Source organism: Sphaerodactylus townsendi, linkage group LG14 (genome assembly GCF_021028975.2).
Source record: "Sphaerodactylus townsendi isolate TG3544 linkage group LG14, MPM_Stown_v2.3, whole genome shotgun sequence".
NCBI classification, from domain to species: domain Eukaryota; kingdom Metazoa; phylum Chordata; class Lepidosauria; order Squamata; family Sphaerodactylidae; genus Sphaerodactylus; species Sphaerodactylus townsendi.
In genome coordinates, this window is record NC_059438.1 from 29,401,553 (window position 1) to 29,420,487 (window position 18,935).

The following is an 18,935-nucleotide window of genomic DNA, read 5'->3' on the forward strand; positions in this document are numbered from 1 at the left end:
CACACCCTCCCTTCTCCCCCCCAGTCCATACACTGGCCTGGTGCAAAAAACATTTTTTGGTCAAGGTGGAGGAGAACAACTGCTCATACGGGGGAATGGGTGTGTGTGTGCGTGCGTGCGTGCGTGCGTGCGTGCGTGTGTGTGTGTAAAACTCAGATATAGCCAAAGTTATTTGGCTATGTAGGTAAGTGATACCTTATTAGCTAGATTGTCCAATAAATGAATCTGGGAAACATTGCCCTTTCTGTCCTCAGAGACATGAGCCTATAGCTAAAACATCTTGACTATGATTGCTCATGGGACTAACCCAGAAAGAAGCGGGGGGGGGGGGGATGTATGCTGATATGAAGCAGAATCAGATTAGAGGGAACGACGGTACCAAACAGGTTTGAGAAAAAATATTCGTACCAACAAATACACTCTTAGGAAACATTTTTATCCCTCTGAAATCATTGCTTCCAGACTGAAAATAATGACAGCATAATATCTGACAAAGCCCTAAGAGCAAAATTATTTGTTTACTTCATTTATGACCCAGTGCTTGCGGGGAACTACTGCAGTACCTTTTAAAGAAAAGGTACTCAGAGGAATGAATACAGTCTAGAGCAAGTGGAGAACAGAGTGGTGATGTGGAATAATAGGCTGCAAGAGCAGGTGCAGGCGGTGATTTTTGGTTTGAGAAGTGTTTCACTACAGAAAAGTGTGTCCATCTAGGAAAAGTTGGCAGGCGTCTGTGTGAGCAGCATCAGCAGTACCAAGGAGAACTGGAGAGGAGGTTTTTTTTTAAGGTTTCAAAAGGTTAGCATGCTTGATGCACATTCCCCGGAGTCCTTTAAAAACCTGTGCTTCTAAACATTTCATCTACAGGGATTTTGCAATTGGAAAAAGACCTCTCGGTCAGCTCAAGCAATTCCTTGGCTCATTGTGAGCAGTCTTTGAGCATGTGTGAGCTCTACCTAATGCTTCTTCTTGGACATCCATGAAAGCCTGTGCTTCACAGGGGCCCTTACCACAAGGAGAGAGCCTGAAGAGGGTTAATTAGGATTACCTTTTGCTTTATGAGCTGGCACATAAATCTTTATCAACAGACCTTCCTTATATGGCAATGCAAGCCAGCCGGTATGAGTCTACCTTTGTCTGGGGGGCCACACACTGCCGGCAAAGGAGTCGAAATTGCATAGATACCTTAAAGGGGACACCATCATAAAAAGGAAGGGGTGAACAGGGGTAGAAAATAGGTTTTTAAAAATGTCTCCCTTCCCTTTAAATCTGATCAGGGCTTTTCAGGAAATTAAACACTGAAGCTATTCAGGTTCAGATAGAAAACAGATGATGTTATACGTAGAAATCCTACAGTTGAGTCTTACGGCTGGGCAGAAGAAACATATGTGAGTAATCAATGCAGTATTTCTGGAAAGTACCTTTTATGTTTTCAATACTTAACACTTCATAACAGGGCCTAAATGGGCAGGATAAAAAGGACAGCCCAAAATGTAGGGTGAATATTTTTCCAGGCATTAATTCTCTTAAAGCAGTGTTTTCCTCCTTTGCCATGTTATCCAGTGAGTCCTTACAGATGGGCTGCTGTTTTTTTCATTTCACCCTTCAGAAGAAAGCTGCAGCTACCTTTGAGTTAGTTTCATCCTGCATTTCATTTTGCAGATGATAAATAGATGCTCCGGTTCAGTCTGGCCTTACCTATTCCTATGCATCTTTGGTTATATGTTACCCATTAGTGGATTTTCAGCACCCCTTAGTGGTCAGATGTTGTGCTTGTCTAATTCTTTATGTGGGAACGATATCAGCAAATTATTCTGTATAAGACATGGCTGATTTTAACAAGTGTGCTTTTGAGGAGTTCCTGTTCATTTCAGTAGCATCTTGTATAGGTGAAGTTCCCACTGGATTGGGTCCAAAGTGTTTACATAAGTGTTTAATGCTTACATGAAGGAAGGAAGGAAGGAAGGAAGGAAGGAAGGAAGGAAGGAAGGAAGGAAGGAAGGAAGGAAGGAAGGAAGGAAGGAAGGAAGGAAGGAAGGAAGGAAGGAAGGAAGGTAGGTAGGTAGGTAGGTAGGTAGGTAGGTAGGTAGGTAGGTAGGTAGGTAGGTAGGTAGGTAGATAGGTAGATAGGTAGATAGGTAGATAGGTAGATAGATAGATAGATAGATAGATAGATAGATAGATAGATAGATAGATAGATAGATAGATAGATAGATAGATAGATAGATAGATAGATAGATAGATAGATACCTGACAACCGTCCACTAGAGCTACTAAAGACAGAAGAAAGACTGGGGCTAGTGGGTGGGTTGTGTATAGCTCCGTGATATCACACCAGGGTTGCTAGCTCCGGATTCAGAAATTCCAAGAGATTGCAGGGTTTGGGGAGGGGAGGGGATTATCCCATCAAGTCCCTCCTCCAAAGCAGCCATTTTCTCCAGGGGAACCAAACTCTGTAGACTGGAGCACAGTTATGAGTCTGTGAGATCTTCAGGCCCCGCCTGGAAATTGGCAACCCTACAACTGAGCCAGGCCAGGCGAGAGCACAGAGAACATGCTACAGAGTCCACAGTGCAGGACAGCAACTTCATGTGTTCCAGCAGTTCAATCTACAGGAGCCGGTCTCTACACATACACCAAAGTGGAATAATTCAGTGGATGAGTAGGGAAGGCAACCTGTAAATAGCAAGTTTGTTAACAGATGTTTCATGGACTTATAGGTGCACCTCAATTTGAGAAACATTATGCAGTTGCAGTCTTCTCAGCTCAAATGAAATGTCCTGGAAGAATAATATAGGCCTTCAGGGCATCTTCCTAATGACGAAAAGCTTAAAAATGTGGGGATTTTTCACTTGGGAAAAGAAGATAATTGAAGAAGGGTTTAGATAAGCTCTTGAATGCTATGGAGATAATGAATACAAAGAAATCATGCTGATCTTGTATTTAAAAAAAGGAATTTGCTGCTGAAAAGCAGAGGGTTTGAGACAGAGAAATGAAGTGCATCTCCAAACTGTGGATCATTATGGAATACATTGCCGCAGGATACTGTGACCTTACTGGTATGGTTAATGAATGGAGAAAATGTCTATGTATAAATGGCTAATGGAACTTCTATGTTTAAAAACATCAGATTATTAGAAACACCTTGGTGTGGGGTAGGCAGGAATTAGAAAATAGCTGTCTTCATCGTGCCCTTCTTACATGTACTCTCAGGATATCGGGCAGGCAGATATTGAGAATCAATAAGTCTTATTCTTATGGGGCATTTTGTCCTGAGCCAGGGAACTGGTTTTGTATCCATGATATGATTTTTGTATCCATTTCTGTAATTCAAAGTATCATCTGCCTAACAGGCAAGTTAAATATCTGCAAGAGGGAGCCACGCAGGATATTCTTGCTCACCCAGAGAAAAATCTCTTTGGATTTGGATTTGTCAATTTTTCCTTCCCACGTTAGAAGTGTCTATGTGCACCACAGAACAAAACTGAACTCCTTCCCTGCCAAGATCTCATGAGAGCACTTCAAGAGATCTCAGCTGCCATTTTGGGTTGCCTTGGCAACCCATCACAACAATGAGGCATCTGCTGTTGTGAGAGGTTGCTTTGCCAAGATGTGGCTGCAGCAGCAGCAAAAATGATAAGAGAGAGGAGAAGGAGGTTATGAGTGAGGAGAGGAAAGTGGTAACAGAGAGAGAGATGGGCGGAATTGGAAATGACAGCAGGACCGGACTCTCAAAGGTCCAGCATGGGGGAGGAAGCAAAGTGAGTATGGGGTAACAAGTCAGAGGAAAGAAGAACTGGTGCAGACAGACAGAAGGAAGCCAGATAAAGAGGGGCTAATGGGAGGGTTATGATTTCCTCTCTCTTGTGAATTCTCACAGGTGCTTTCCTGAAACCTTTAAGATATAAAGTCACACACTCATGAAATTCTACTTCCAAAACTTTTCTTTGCTTCCAAAGTATTCTTTGTTTCGGTGTTTCTGTCCACCCCCAAACAGTACCCCACTTCCCACAACTTCACCCACATGATCCTTAGGGCCAAAATACATATTATATGGGACACAAGTTGAAACACCTGACTTAGTCATGCTCACGTGGATACTAACCATGGACCTGGCCCACACACCCTAGGGGTGGCATGTAAGGGAGGGGAGTGATTGAAGGGTGTCATGCAAGGGAGGGGAGGGAAGGAGGGGTGGCATCAGAGGGGAGGGGCCCTGGAATATGGACCTGGTCACCTACCCTCACGGAGGGAGGGGGAGGGAGGGGTAGCATGCAAGGGAAGGGGAGGGAGGGGTGGCATGCAAGGGAGGGGAGGAAAGGGGATGGGATGCATGCCACCCTGGACCTGGCCACCACTCCCTCCCCCTCCCTCTGCTAGGGTGGGTGGGCCAGGTCCATGGTTACACACAGCTCCACATATTGTGAAGGGGAACAAGAGCTTCAGGATGGACTTGGGACAGGTACATGGAGCCTGACTCCCTGCAGTCATTTCTCCTGGCATGGAGCTGTGCTGGGCAACGGAGAGGAATTCAAACGTTAATTCTCACATGAACATGCGACTGAGAGTTGGGTCAGGCACTTCTGATGGAATGTGTGTCACATGCAACATGCGTTTTGGCCCTAAGTATGGAGGAAGACAGTGAAAGCTGAGTGTCTGACCATGAATGCCTTCTGAAAACTTGCTTCTCTTTCCCTACCAGGCCAGCTATCTTGCTTTTGGATTTTTAACGCTGTTATAGTTCAGATTGGGACAATGTTGAGTGTATTTCCTCTGTTCCCATCTACCATATAACTTCTATCAGTCATATTCTTGTTGACCCACTAATCCTTACCAAGTACAGCAATGTTTTTGTTCCCTGATAACTTCATTGATTACTCTCTAAGGTTACAATTCTGCACGCAGTTGCATAACCCTTTATCTGGGATGCATCTGTAACTAGCCTAGGCCTGCCAAAGTCTTCTGAGAGAATCCTGTAAACATCAATTAATTAGATTCAAGACAAATGCATGGGAAAAAAAACAATATAAAGAGTTTCACAGTATAGGTCTTTTCTAACAGGAAATTCTGTGCAAAATCCATGAATGTGAATGGAAATCATATAGTTGCAGAAACATGGATTGTATCTAACATGAATGATAAACTTTCTTGCAGTAACATATTAACACCTACAAATCCAAGAATGAGTTGAGGATATAAAGTATTTTACCTTTCTTTCGTTCATCTCATCACTTTCACCATCATATTCACCCTGAAAATACAATGCCAGTGGTAAGAAACATTGTAAGAAGGAACGGGGGGGGGGGGGGGGAGCCCTAGTGAATAGTATAATATATTTTAATTTAGAGAAGCATTAATCAAACATTCTCCTTTTTTTCCCCCTTGACACAATTCTTAATGTAATTCTTTGTTACCAATGCAGTAAATTAATGCTTTAAATACTTTATATTTAATAATATCTGGGCAATGAAGTACCAGCATGGTGTTAGCTTTACTGGCAAGCATAGTATCTAATGTCATGTGGGCAGAGGCGTATCTAGGGAAAATGTAGCCCGGTGCAAAATCTGAGTTTTCCGCCCTACCCCTGTATGGGCGCCCTCCCTCACCACGACCAAACAACTTTTTTTTTGCAACAGGTCATCTCAAAGTCACCATCACATTATAGAACATGCCCCAACTCACAAATCTGAACACAGTGGCGCCTGCAAGCTGCGGCCACCAGCACTGTTACACCAAATCTGCAAGTCACTTGTCTTGAAGTCAGTGTATGGACCTGAGGGGCAGGAGGAAGGGTGGGGTGGGACGGGGTGATTTTCCATCCCCCACATGACTAAATGGCTGCAGCCCAAGGACATTTAACCCCATAGGTCCCCTTGGACGGTACATCCCTGCATGTAGGTTCAGCATAGAGAGACTACTACTCAAACATTGCTGCACTCAGGACTTTTTTTTCTAATTTGCCTTTTCTCTGGAGACCATGTCACATCCCCCATGAAGGATGTCCAAGTGCCTTAGATGTGTCTGCTTCTACAGTGTTAGAGCCAAAACAAGGAGGCAGCTTCTTAACAGTACTTCTTCTCACATCCTCCAGCATCTCTTATGCTAAAAAGCAACTAGGTTCTTAGCCAGGAAGATATTTTTTTTTTTTTTTTTTTTTTTTTTTTGACAAGGGGTATACCCTCACATCCATGAAGGGATAGGCAGTTTTAAGTAAATGAACATTTTTTTGCTATTAACGAGTTAATACCTAAAAAAGCAAATAAAAGTTGATCAGTGCCAATAGTTTCATCAGACAGTGCCCACAAACTTTTGAGCATCTCTCTTTAACTATAAAGTCTACCAACTTGCTTTAGAAATATTTAATACTGAAATTATCAGGAAGTAGGCTTCAATTTCCAACACCACATGCTGCATATTTTCTGTTTCTCCTTAGAACCGTGATGCAGACACAAAGCCCCCAACTAATGTCCAGACCAGGGGTCTGCTACCTGCGGCTCTCCAGATGTTCATGGACTACAATTCCTGCCACCAAGGGCTGATGGGAATTGTAGTCCATGAACATCTGGAGAGCCGCAGGTTGCAGCCCCCTGGTCCAGACTAATTAGATTAGTTTCCCTGGAGTAAATGGCTGCTTTGGAGGTGGACTTTGTGGCATCACATTCCTACTGAGCTCCTTCCCTAAACTCCTACTACCCCAGGTTGTATCCTAAATCTCTAGGAATTTTCCAACCTGGGATTGGGAACCCTACATGCTCCTCAGAGCAAGGCCTGACCTTCTGTTTCCTATGTAAAACAGCATGTACATAGGTAAGACATCGGTCCATAGATGTCCATCGGTCTACAGATGTCAGTACATTTGCTGAAATTTGTGAGGGGTCCTTCACAACTGAGGGGGTCCCTCATTTATCTTTGACTTAAATCTTTGGACCTTTCTATAAAGCAAAACAACCTCCAGATGCACATCGCAACTTCTGCAACCAATCCATCCTGCTGCCATTGCTTCTTTACTGTCTCCATTTAGTGCATTTATAAACATCATTTGCATACAGGCACTCATTTTGCACCGCAACTAAGGGCGTTTTCCCACTTACCAGTAGCTGCGCGCTACTGTAGTCAAGTAGCACGGGGTCCCCCGGCACTCCCCACTACAGGGGCGGCGACAATGCAGCCGCCTCGACGCTGCTGCTGTCGCGCCCCCTCAGCACGCGTCATTCCTGGCGCTCTCCCAAACGGCGTGTTTTGATGACCCCGCGCAGAGCACGGGGTCGTGGGGAAGCCCAGGCGCGTGCCAGAAATGATGCGCACCGAGAGCAGCGCGTGGCATAGGGGGGTCGTGGCAAGTGGGGAAACGCCCTAAGACTGGAATGAGCCTTCTTCACCCTCCTCCTTGAGCTTGGAGCTGAGAAGAAGGATTGATACTGACTTTGTGCTGTCCTTTGGCTCTCAGAACATCTCCAAAGCTCAACCTCAGATGTGAGACTCCATCTCTCCCCTGAGTCTGAAGAGGGGTCAAGGTCATGCTGATCACAAATTTCAGCGAGGTATCAAGACAAGCCAAAACGCGGGGACCTCTGGCCACATACACAAGCAAACAAGACACCCCTGCTTTCATCCCTGCAGCGCTGTAAATCATATCTCACAACTTTAACTACTGATTATCCAGATGTTTGGGATTGGTCCCAGGCTATTTGGACAGACCAGAATGCACTGTGAATGCAATTTTATATGCTTGCCAGATGCATAATTTAAATTAATTCCTCAAACATATTCACACAAAAAAAGCTGCTTCAAAGGTAACATATTGTTAAAAGAAGTAAATTCTTACCCATACTGTTTTTGGCTTTTGTACTATATGTACGCTTCAAAACTTCATGTACCTATATTTGAAAAAGGAAGATAATGAAATTGTATAGATTGTATATTCTAGCAAAAGTCAGAAATCAATATCGACATAAAGGAGATGTCAACTATATATGATTTTACTGTAGAGAACTTCTTAATGCAGTAGTTCACTACTGTTCTCCTCATAAAATACACATTTCCCTCAGATATAACAAGGCTGCTTCTAAATTGATAATATTCGGCATCTACTATTGCTGTAGCTGTTATCGCAGCAGTGGAGGATCTACACGGAAGTTTTCCCCTCATTTTCCTCAGACCTCCATGGTTGCCAATTCTCTGCTATCACTGAAAGTTTTTTCAGGCTTATTATTTTTAGTCAGTAATATCTATAATGCTATAGTGATATACCAGTATAATGATAATCTATTGCAAGAATGTACTAGTTGTCACCTTCCATTAAAACTATTTCTCTTTTGGTTGCAATGTTATGAGAAATGTTTCACCAATACCTTTCCTCGGGAAAATGGATGGAGATTAACTTTATAAAATAATTAAAGCTATTAACTACTACTGTGTTGAAATCGATGTGTCTAACATCATAATACTATAGCAATATAACATCAACTTTTTTAAAAAGTCCCAAGAATTTTTAGAATCTCTCCTCATATTGGAGCCCAAAATGGTCCCAAACATGCTTCTACAGGAAAAGAGAGGCCTGCGAACAGAATTGGGGGGCAGGGGTCAAAAGTCAGGTGAGGGGGATATCAGAAGACTCCAGGAAGCATCAGCTTCGAGTCTGTAGGGTATGCCCATTCAGAAATAGTAGTATCCATCAAAGGACAGCTTCCAACATTTTGTAATTGCCTACAGCAGCCATTTTGTCAGTAGTCCTGCTTTTCTTGGCAGCCATTTTGTGGTGGCACCCATTGGCTTTTGTCAGTCCACCAAAGTTGTCCATAACCTCTACAAAACTGAGGGGTCCTTCATTTATCTTTGACTTAAATTTTTGGACCTTTCTATGAAGCAAAACAACTTCCAGATGCACATCGCTACTTCTGCAACCAATCCATCCTGCTGCCATTGCTTCTTTACTCCCTTTATTTCCCTCTATTTTTTCTCTCCCATTGCCAAAAATTCAACTGGAAGATTAATAGGGCATGGATCTTTTGGACCATTACTGAGCCAGGCCCATCTATAATGTGGTACAGAACTTTTACTAACAAGTTCAAAAGACCAGAGGGTTTCTGAAGGTCACATCCCGCCAGAACTGACTTACTATTCGACTGCGTGTAGCATTGTCAAAAAATGCATCTTTGTCTTGAACATTGTACCTGGAAGCAATGAGAAACTGGATCAGATATATTGTCCTCACATTTTTCTTCCACCACCCCATTATATCCTGACAAAAGTATAGGAGTCAGAGCACCAAACTGAGAGCAATCCCAGTGTCAAACCAGCCTGAGATCAGGGAAAGGGAGGATTCCTTGGGGGGACCCTGTGTGGCCAGTCCATGGCTGACAGCAGGTGACCAGAAGGGAGGTCAGGTGGAGCTAACCATCAGTTCAAAGGCACCTCTGCCTTCTGACTCCAAATCAGCAAGGGTGGGCCAACTGCACAGCCCCAGCTTCCCAGAGTCGCCAGCCCCCTTGGAATTGTCCAGGAGAAGACTGAGATCAGAGGTACAGGTGGTGCATTGTGCACTCTGCTGCTCAACAACAACTGCACAATGATTGCAAAGATGAGTCTTTGCAGGGTTACTCCTGAGAGGCAGAGGAGCTCAGCCCGATGCATGACGTCCTGGTGCGTGGCTATAAAGTCTCTTGAGAGGAGTTGCTGGGCATGGATGCGCTGAGTTGAAAAAATGTTGAACCTGACATCTCAGTGATAGATTCGTGGAAACCTGACCTTGGACCAAACTACTGGCTTTTTGCAACTCCTCTAGCTTCCTGGACCTCAGGAGGCCTGACTTCACTTGTGGAAATTCCTCTGGCTTGTTGTCACTTGGAGCTGAGAGAGAGGCTATAACCTGACACCGGCAGCTGGCAGGCAGCCAGGACACCGGGACCCCACACACTCCCTGGGACCCTGAGTGAATTTTATTTGTTTAATTAATGGAAATAATTATACCTGGACTTTCAAGGCAGGTTACAAATTCAAATAAAACATCATAAAACCCCACATTAACTCCCTCCTCCAATAATGCTTGCCACCTACACCCCATTAAAGGCCAAGCTAAGCACATCCCTTAATACCACTAAGGAACATCCCCATCTAAATTTCTCAGGAGCCTGTTCTATAGGGTGGGAGCTATGATCAGAAAAGCATGGGTTCTGTTTGATGTGCTGGGTGTCTTGCTAATATCTTCACACTGTATAAGTCCAATCTGACAATAAGAAAAAAAGCTTCACCTCTTTTCTTCTTGGGGGGGGGGAGGGAGGCGGAAATGTTGTTATAATCGTTCAGTTAAATGTCATGCTTCAGATCTCCCCCCCAAAAAAAAAACTTACAAGAAGCTCAAAAATGGAATAAAGAAAAAATAAAGCACCCAGAGAAAGACGTGAGAAACTGAGAAACTAAGGCCCCTTCCGCACACGCAAAATAATGCGTTTTCAAGCCACTTTCACAACTGTTTGCAAGTGGATTTTGCCATTCCGCACAGCTTCAAAGAGCACTGAAAGCAGTTTGAAAGTGCATTATTCTGCATGTGCGGAATGAGCCTAAGAAATAGGAGTGAGAAGACGGAGAGGCAGCTTCTAGAAGCCAAGTGACTGGCTCACACTTACTGATCCTGGATTTTATCAGAACTAGTGGGTCAAAAAAGAACCCTGTCAAATTAAAGGTCCATAGAACTACCTGGGGTGGCTAACATCAGATCCAGACTCTGCTCTTTGCCAGCAATTGCCCCTTTCAGTAATGTGTGGCAGAGAGCTGCTAGAAACCCAATCTATTCCAACTACCTCAGAAGTCAGTGCCAGGTGGACTACATTAAGTGAGGGATAACTAGCCAGCATCAGCTTGAAAACCACAACTGATTGACATGTCTCAACTCTTGTACTCACCCACCTCACAGGGTGTTTGTTGTGAGGGGGGAAGGGCAAGGAGATTGTAAGCCCCTTTGAGTCTCCTACAGGAGAGAAAGGGAGGATATACATCCAAACTCTTCTTCTTCTTTTGCTACTCCATAAATGACCACGTCTGCAAATATTCCCAAGCACTGAAACAAGCCACATTTCAGGGCGACCAAAAACAGGACTTAGGATGGAGCTGCTCAGAAAAAGGGAAAAGACAAATGACTGGAGTCACCAGAATCCCTCACCCAAACTCCCCTTCTTGACTTTTTCTTGTTGTGATTAGTGCACAGCTGTCCTTGAGACCACTGCCTTAACAAGATTTAAATCCTGCCTGTTCAGCCATGACACTGAGTAGCCCAGCCTGCTACTAACACTGGATGCTGAGTTTAGAGGGATGCATTGTCCCCCACTCTCCTGAGAGGCCTGAAATATTCAACCCACTGCAACAACAGGGGGATTTTGCTAATAAAATCAAGGCATATTTCTAGGAATCTTTGAGTAAAAGGAGGCGATCGGGTTTCACCTTTCCTTGAGGCAAATGTTTATGACTATAGAAGCTCCCATTTACTTTCATGCGTTCATTCCACCACGGTTATGTAAGGGCAATAGTATTTCATAAATCACGATGGCATCATTGATGAAAACCGACTTTGCCGTTTCACTCCCTCTAGCTGTCCTGACATGCAATTCAGCATTAATGAAAACTGTCAGAAAGAGAAACACACGATCTGCCCAAGGACTCCATTTACGATAAAAAGCTTATTCATCAAGCAGCAGGGCGGGGACCCACCCGCTAATGAGGCAGACAGAAGAAATATTAAGCATCATCTGGAACTGCCAAATATTATTTTGGGCACAAAACCAGGTGGCAGGAATACTTTGATTGCTTATTGTTGGCCACTCTGTTAATTGCTTTCATAAATCTAACGACAGAGGAATAATAAAAAAAGAGCTGCGTAGGGAGGACACAATCTACCCTGTCATGCAGCTGTGAATGTCTTGGTTTGGCTGGTTCAGTAGAAAACACTGGGGAGCAGGTAGGTCCCCCCAGTGAGTCTATGTAGGTTCTGAAACTTTTGGCCAAACTAGGCACAGCCTTCAACTTGCCCTAAACAGCTCCCACCCATCTGGTTTCTCCTTCCACAATGTTTAGTAGAACTGACCTTGCGCTGTAACTCTGGGCCTTTCCCCACTTACCTTAAGCCCCGCGCTACTCTCCTCAAGTAACGCGGGGTCCCCCGGCACTCCCCACGACAGGGGCGGTGACAGCGCAGTCGCCCCAACGCTGCCACTGTTGCGCCCTCTCAGCGCGCGGCATCCCTGGCGCTGGAGGAAACAGCGTCTTTTGATGACCCTGTGCAGAGCGCGGGGTCGTGGGGATGCCCGGGCATGTGCCAGGGATGCCGCGCGCTGAGAGCAGCACGCGGCTTAGGGGGGATCCTGGTGAGTGGGGAAACGCCCATTGTGAGATCCTGTGTTTTGTCCACCTGCATGATCGATAGCCAGGAACAAGGGCGGGAAGATGTAGAACCTCCTGATATCATAGCCCACAGTAAAAGCAGCACATTATGTTAAGACAGCAGCACATTTGCAATCACATCAAATTTGGCCTTCACGGTCAAATGAGACATGATGTTTTAATTTTCATTTTAGCACAAGTCACAGGAAGCTGCAAATGACTAAGAGAGCAACAACATGTGTATGATAAGTGGGTGGTTAACACTTTTCCCTGGGCTGTTTTCCTGATCCTAATTATTTCTATGGAGTTAGTGTTAGTTCCACCCAGAAGAATGTGCAGGTGCTTTTATGGTGTTCCCTGCAGGGATAATGGAAGCTTCAGGAGGGACAACTGGGTGATGATGAAGAAAATAAGAGTTTGAATTTATACTCTGCTTTTCTCAACCGTAAAGAGATTCAAAGCAGCTTACAAACGCCTTCCCTTCCTCTCCCCACAGCAGACCCCATGTGAGGTAGGTGGAGCTGAAAGAGTTCTGAGAGAACAGTGACCAGTCTAAGGTCACCCAGCAGGCTTTGTTTGTAGGAGTGGGGAAACAAACCTGGTTCAGCAGATTAGAATCCACTGCTCATGTGGAGGAGAGTGGAATGAACCCTACTGCTCCAGATTAGAGTCCACCTGCTCTTAACCACTACAACGCGCAGGATCAGCACTGGTGAAGCGTTATCATGGCACCCCGGCATTCCTTCCTTGATCCACTTGGCAGCCTCCATAAAATTCAGGGAGCTGTCCAGCATAACTCCTGGAGCTGTCCACTCCCAGGCTCTGGAAACTGATGCTGGGGAACTTGATTCTCAGTGTGGGACAGTAAAAATGTTGCACCAACACTGGTCGGATCCTAGGCCTACCTACAAGAGGTCTTCCTAAACCCGAAGCATTCTGTGAGCATAAGAACGCAAATGCTCCAGGCCTTGCCTTCTCTACAGACGCATTCGTTGAGATTTTCCAAGTACTCCTGGATATCACCTTGACCTGACCCCTCTACCATCATTGTTCCTGGCACTGTGTATTCTATTTCCATTAAGAATGAAATATGTGACTCGTGTAAAAGAACAAGTGGTAATTTTAGCATCAACATGCCAGTCCTTTGAACAAGTAGGTTATGGCGAGAAAGTTAAATCAACTAGGCAGGAGGGGCAAGGAATGGAAGTGAAATCGAGAGGCAAACTAAAAGCAGATTCCTAATATTCACTTTTCTTCAAGTAAGGCTGAATTTTTTTTTCAGTGGAACTCTTTGAGAGATCCATTGTTCATTAGACTTATGGTCCTGGTGCAACCTTGAGTAGCATTTGCCTGTTTGCAGAATTCATGTACATTTTTAATCCCAACCTAATACATATAGGGTTCTTTCCATTACCTAGTTCCATGAACTACACACCTTCCCTATACCTTATTTCCCCATACCTTCTCCGTTTCCCTTTTCCCCTCCTGCTCTTGAGCAAACTCCATAGATTACTAGGTTTTATGCTCCCCATTGAATGTTATAGGATTTTAAATGTATAAATTGTTTTTATGTATTTACTTGAATGTGTTTGAAGCCACCCTGAGTCTCTAAGGAACAGCGGCCTATATAAAGGTCAACAGGTATATTTGTATATAATCCTGTTTGCAGAGTAACGAGCAAAATATAGCTTTATGCTCCACTTTACGGTAAGATCAGTTATCTTGTTAAAGACCAGCCTGTTTACCTCAGAAATCATAAACAAAAGAAAGCTTTGCTTAACTGAGGCCCCTTCCGCACACACAAAATAATGCATTTTCAAATCACTTTCACAATTGTTTGCAAGTGGATTGTGCTATTCCGCACAGCTTCAAAGAGCACTGAAAGCAGTTTGAAAGTGCATTATTCTGCATGTGCGGAATGAGCCTGAGAGATATATAGACTATATGCAAAAACAAAATATCACTTATATAGGATTTTAAATGTATAAATGGTTTGTTATGTATTTATTTGAACATGTTTGAAGCTACCCTGAGCCACTAAGGAACAGTGGCCTATAAAACTAATAAAATAAATAAAAATAAATAAATAAACATGGGTGATCACTATTAGAACATGTTATGAGTAGAAAAGTGTACATGTAAAATGATGGTAATGTTCACTAACAGCTATTTGGCCTGCATGCATCTACTCTTGATATCACTCCTGTGAGGTCACTAGTATTTTATTATAAAATGATGATTCTTGGAGGCAGTTCATTCAGATATTTGGCCAAATATCAATTGACTCATGTCCTAAATCTCAATTTCAGGGCCACAGGGCCATGCTTATTCCTGCTTCCCTATGAACTTAAAACCATGGAAGATCTTACCTGAGCTTGAAATCAACATAACTCAACTCCACTTTCTTCAGAATTCCATTAAGACTGTTTGGATCTGACTAATTCAGTTCACATCATCTGAGGAAACTCTGTCCCAATTCAACCATTCAAGAAAAAAAAGCACACACAATATTCCTCTTGGGACTTTACCTCTTCAGAATGCAGACAGGGAAATCACAAATCTGAATGATCCTACATCAAAAAAACCTGCTTGGAAACTATCAAATCAGCAAATTTCTGACCTAACATTCTCCTCAATATATTGTTTATTTCATGCACAGGAAGTGTTTGATGTACTGGAGGTAAAACAGTACCTACCAGACAAGTAGCGGAGCAGTGCAGAAGGTGAGGGAGGAGAGAAGGGCAATCTAAAAGCAGTTTTGTTCTGAGAATGCAAGAAGAGACCTGCTGGTTCAAACCAGTGATCCATCTAGTCCAGCATCCTGCTTCACACAATGGCCAAGCAGTTGCCCTGGAGGGCCAACAAACGAGACGCAAAGACCAAGATCTTTGACTGTTGCCTGCGAGCAATAGGGTTCAGCAGTTCACAACCAGTTCTGTGCTTGAGCAATGACTTGCTCAGTCTGAAGTTGGAGCCAAACCAAAGTCTGCAGTTTTATAGGACCTAGATCACTGGTTGAGTATGTGCTTTGTGCGCAGAAGGGCATCTAGGTCTGGACTGGATGAGACCTTAGAGTATTCTTGCTGGTATAATAAAACATTAGATAGATGGGCTGATGATCAGCTCACTATAAGGCAGCTTTATATTTGTCCATGGGAGTGTCATAGCTCTGCAGCAAAGAACAACTTTGAATGCAGAGAGCATCCAGAATCTCCGAAAGAGCTTTTCACAGCCAGAAACACTCAAGATCCAGCTGATGCAGATAATACATGTCTACGTGGACCTCTTGCCTGCCTCAGTCTAGAATAGTGTCATACATTCAGTAAAAGAGGCAGAGCCCTGATGGCTTCTGGACCATTTCCTTGTGCAGTGGTTACTGAAATACAGTGGGAAAGAGGCCAGCTGTTACCTTCAATGCTAGAGTCTTCCAGATCTCTCTCATCAAAAGGTATGACCATTCAAGCATGCAATTCTCTGAGCTGTGTTCTGAAATGGTACAGTTCTGCATGGAGTGTAATAACTGAGGAACTACAGGTCCTTGCACAAAGCTATTCACCAGATCGTTTCTCACTGAGTTATATACTTCATTGAATCACACTGTGGGTTTTGTTAAGTACTCACAAATAGATTTTTTCTCTAGAAAAAGGATAAGACAAATGCTTCATCTTGGTGGTCTTTTGCTGTGGCACTTTGGGCTGCAACGGTTCTGTAAATTTGTGCCATATTTCACCCAGTTTCTTGGCAATTCCCCCTTCCTCTTTTATTTCGTACGTCTGAAGAAGCAAAAGAGCATGAATGAAACAAGTGAGTACTCTGAAAGCATCAGATTTGCCACTGTTCCTAGGTACATCCTGGTGAGAACAGGGACAGGTACAGTTTGCACTGGTCCCAGAGTAGAATTACTGCTCCATTTCTAGGCTGGCTTAAGGAAACTGAGTTCGGTTTTAAAGAGACATATCACACCTCTGTGATGTTCCTCTGCAATGCCTGAAAATATTTTGGTGGCTGGGATTCAGCGCTAGCAGATCTACGCATGAGTAAGCATTAGAGAGGGCTTCATAATAAGCCCATCATTGGCCAGAGAATCTGTTGTTTCTTCTACATCGGCTTTTGGTTGGGAAAGCACCCACACTGTGATATGACACAGACTGAGGTTATTTCTGCAAGCCAAGGAAGGGATCCATCAGCAAGGTACATCAAACTTTTTCTGAGAAAAGCCCCTGTTCACTGTCTTTACTAGCACATGTTTATTCTCTCTCCATGTCCCCTTTCCAATGCCATGTCTACAACGTTCAAAAGAATTTTTTAAAATACCAGGTACTTACTTTTTTAGTGGGCATTTTTATTTTAAGGAGCTCTGCTTCTCGGGTCAGTATATTCCATGGCGCATGTATCCGGACAAAGCTTAGACCCTGGCTCTTATTCTGAGAGATGAGATAAAAGGAAAAATGGAAAACCACATCAGCAACATTTTCATTAAGAAGTCTCACCTTTGGCTTTAGTGGAAGATCTCTTATGAATCTAAATGTTTAGTTTCCATGATTTTGCCCCCAAACTCTTTTGTACATGGATGGTCACCACCACATATGGATGAAAACGGTGTTGGGATTTGTATAGCAAGGACCTGTACCTGATTTGTAAATTTTAACTAATTTGTGGGACTAATGAATCCATGATGAATCATTTTCATAATATTTTTTTGAATAGCAGACAAAGTGAAAAGATGGAGCCATAAGAAAAGATATATTTCCAAATGTCATTGTTCCATTTCTGTCGAAAGGTAAGTTAGAACTAAGATTGATTTGAATCAGTATGTTATTCAATCTGGATTAGAAATGCTTGCCATCTCGATCAGTACTTTTTCCAATTCAGAACAATAGTTGACAATTCTGTTCCTTGTAATTAGCATAGACAAAAAACTTGTCATCGGTATCATTACTTATTAAGCAGACTTGTTGAACTGTAATCACACTGTTACCATCAATTAACGTCACATACGTGTCCATGTTTAGTTTCTCCCTCTTATGCCCCTAGCTGATAATATCAAAGATGATCAAGATTCCTTGCAGATCAAGCTAATTGTCAAATATCTGGGAAGAAGGGCAGGATCCTATACCTAGCCCAACAGTGCAACATATTATCTATATATATAAAAATCTAACAGTGTGTTTGTCTCTGATGGTCTCCCTCAGAACCTGCTGGACGGATCGCCCCCAAATTTTCACAGGACATCCCTCCCTGTTGCTGGCAGGTACTCGGACCTTCAAATCACTGAAATTCCATACCTGCACCAGGTAAAACATCTTTTTCCTGGCGCACTAGGCCATAAAGCTGGTTGTGTTTACCTGTCACCCTTAGAATGTTCGTGCAGCCTGTCTGTCTGTGGCCTGAGGGCTTAGAATGTTCATGCAGATGGGCAGAGATGAGCAGTGAAAACAGTAAATAGGTAACATTGTTAGGTAATACGAGTGGAAGTGAAACACATACACACTTTGCTGTGTGTGAGGCGTCCAGGTGGGGTTCCCCCCCTCACACGCAGGGAACTTTCACTCTCTGTGCCTCACCCACTGCTACCACACAACACACATCCAGCTCATCCTCACACACCTCACTCTGCTCTCCCTCACATCCAACCACCACTTACCCACTTCCTCACCCATATTTGCCACAGCTCTCTTTTACTAAAAGCGAGCTGCAGTTTGCCTTTTTCTTCTAAGAAAATCCACGGGGTGGGGGGCGAACCAACACTACCAGCTCCGCTTCTTTTGCACATGGCCCTTTAAGAACCCAGGGAGCTGGCCTCAATCTGAGCGCCTCACCACGCTGCCTCTGCTGCCTGACTGGGATAGCCTCCTTGCCCCAGTTCTGCCTTCCCCAAGCCAGGACTGTGCATGTCAACCAGCCTCATGGACAGCGGGATTTGCACTCTGGACAGTTCTGTTGTGGAATGGGAAGGGTTACCTTATACTAAAAAAACAAGACAGCACCATATAACGATGTGCATTGAAAAGGGAAAGAGGGATTCCATTTGACCACCCAAAAAGGCTATGCTGGGGATCATTGGACCTGCATGGACATCTGTGTGGGGTGCGGACTGTGATGAGAAGGACAATTGCCACAGCAATGCGTGGCTGGGTCCACTAGTTTATGATAAAGTTGCTGAAGTTGTAGCCCAGTTCCCTCTCTCCCCCTTTGCACGGAGAAGCTCACCTGTTCAAGAAGCAGCAGCAAACACTGCGGCTTCTTTGCACAGATATAAAGATAGAAATTCCTAAAAGCATAACTAAAACATACCTAAAGCGTACCTAAAACATACCTTTAAAAATGCCTAAAAACATATGTAAAATATACCCACCCCCTCACAAATTTCAAAAAAGCCCTGTAGACTGGGGGGCAGATGGCATCTGTCATTCAAATGCCTGGGGTGAAAATGATGGTCTTAACCAGGTGTTGAAAAGTATATAGTGTCGACACCTATTGGACCGCAGTGAAAGGGCATTCCATAAAGTGGGGGCTATATAGAGAAAGCCTTCCATGCAGGCCCCACTGCCTCACCTTCGAGG

General features: G+C 43.8%; 1 protein-coding gene across 1 annotated transcript in view; it reads right to left on the reverse strand.

Moving 5' to 3' along the window:
- The window catches only part of ANO2 (anoctamin 2), a 153,495-nt gene that overhangs the window by 94,607 nt on the left and 39,953 nt on the right, over positions 1 to 18,935 (reverse strand). The window contains 7 exon segments of the mRNA XM_048515346.1: positions 5,210 to 5,251; positions 6,185 to 6,229; positions 7,424 to 7,569; positions 7,826 to 7,877; positions 9,119 to 9,173; positions 15,994 to 16,145; positions 16,698 to 16,796. Of these exon segments, the coding sequence (XP_048371303.1) occupies positions 5,210 to 5,251; positions 6,185 to 6,229; positions 7,424 to 7,569; positions 7,826 to 7,877; positions 9,119 to 9,173; positions 15,994 to 16,145; positions 16,698 to 16,796 (591 nt within the window).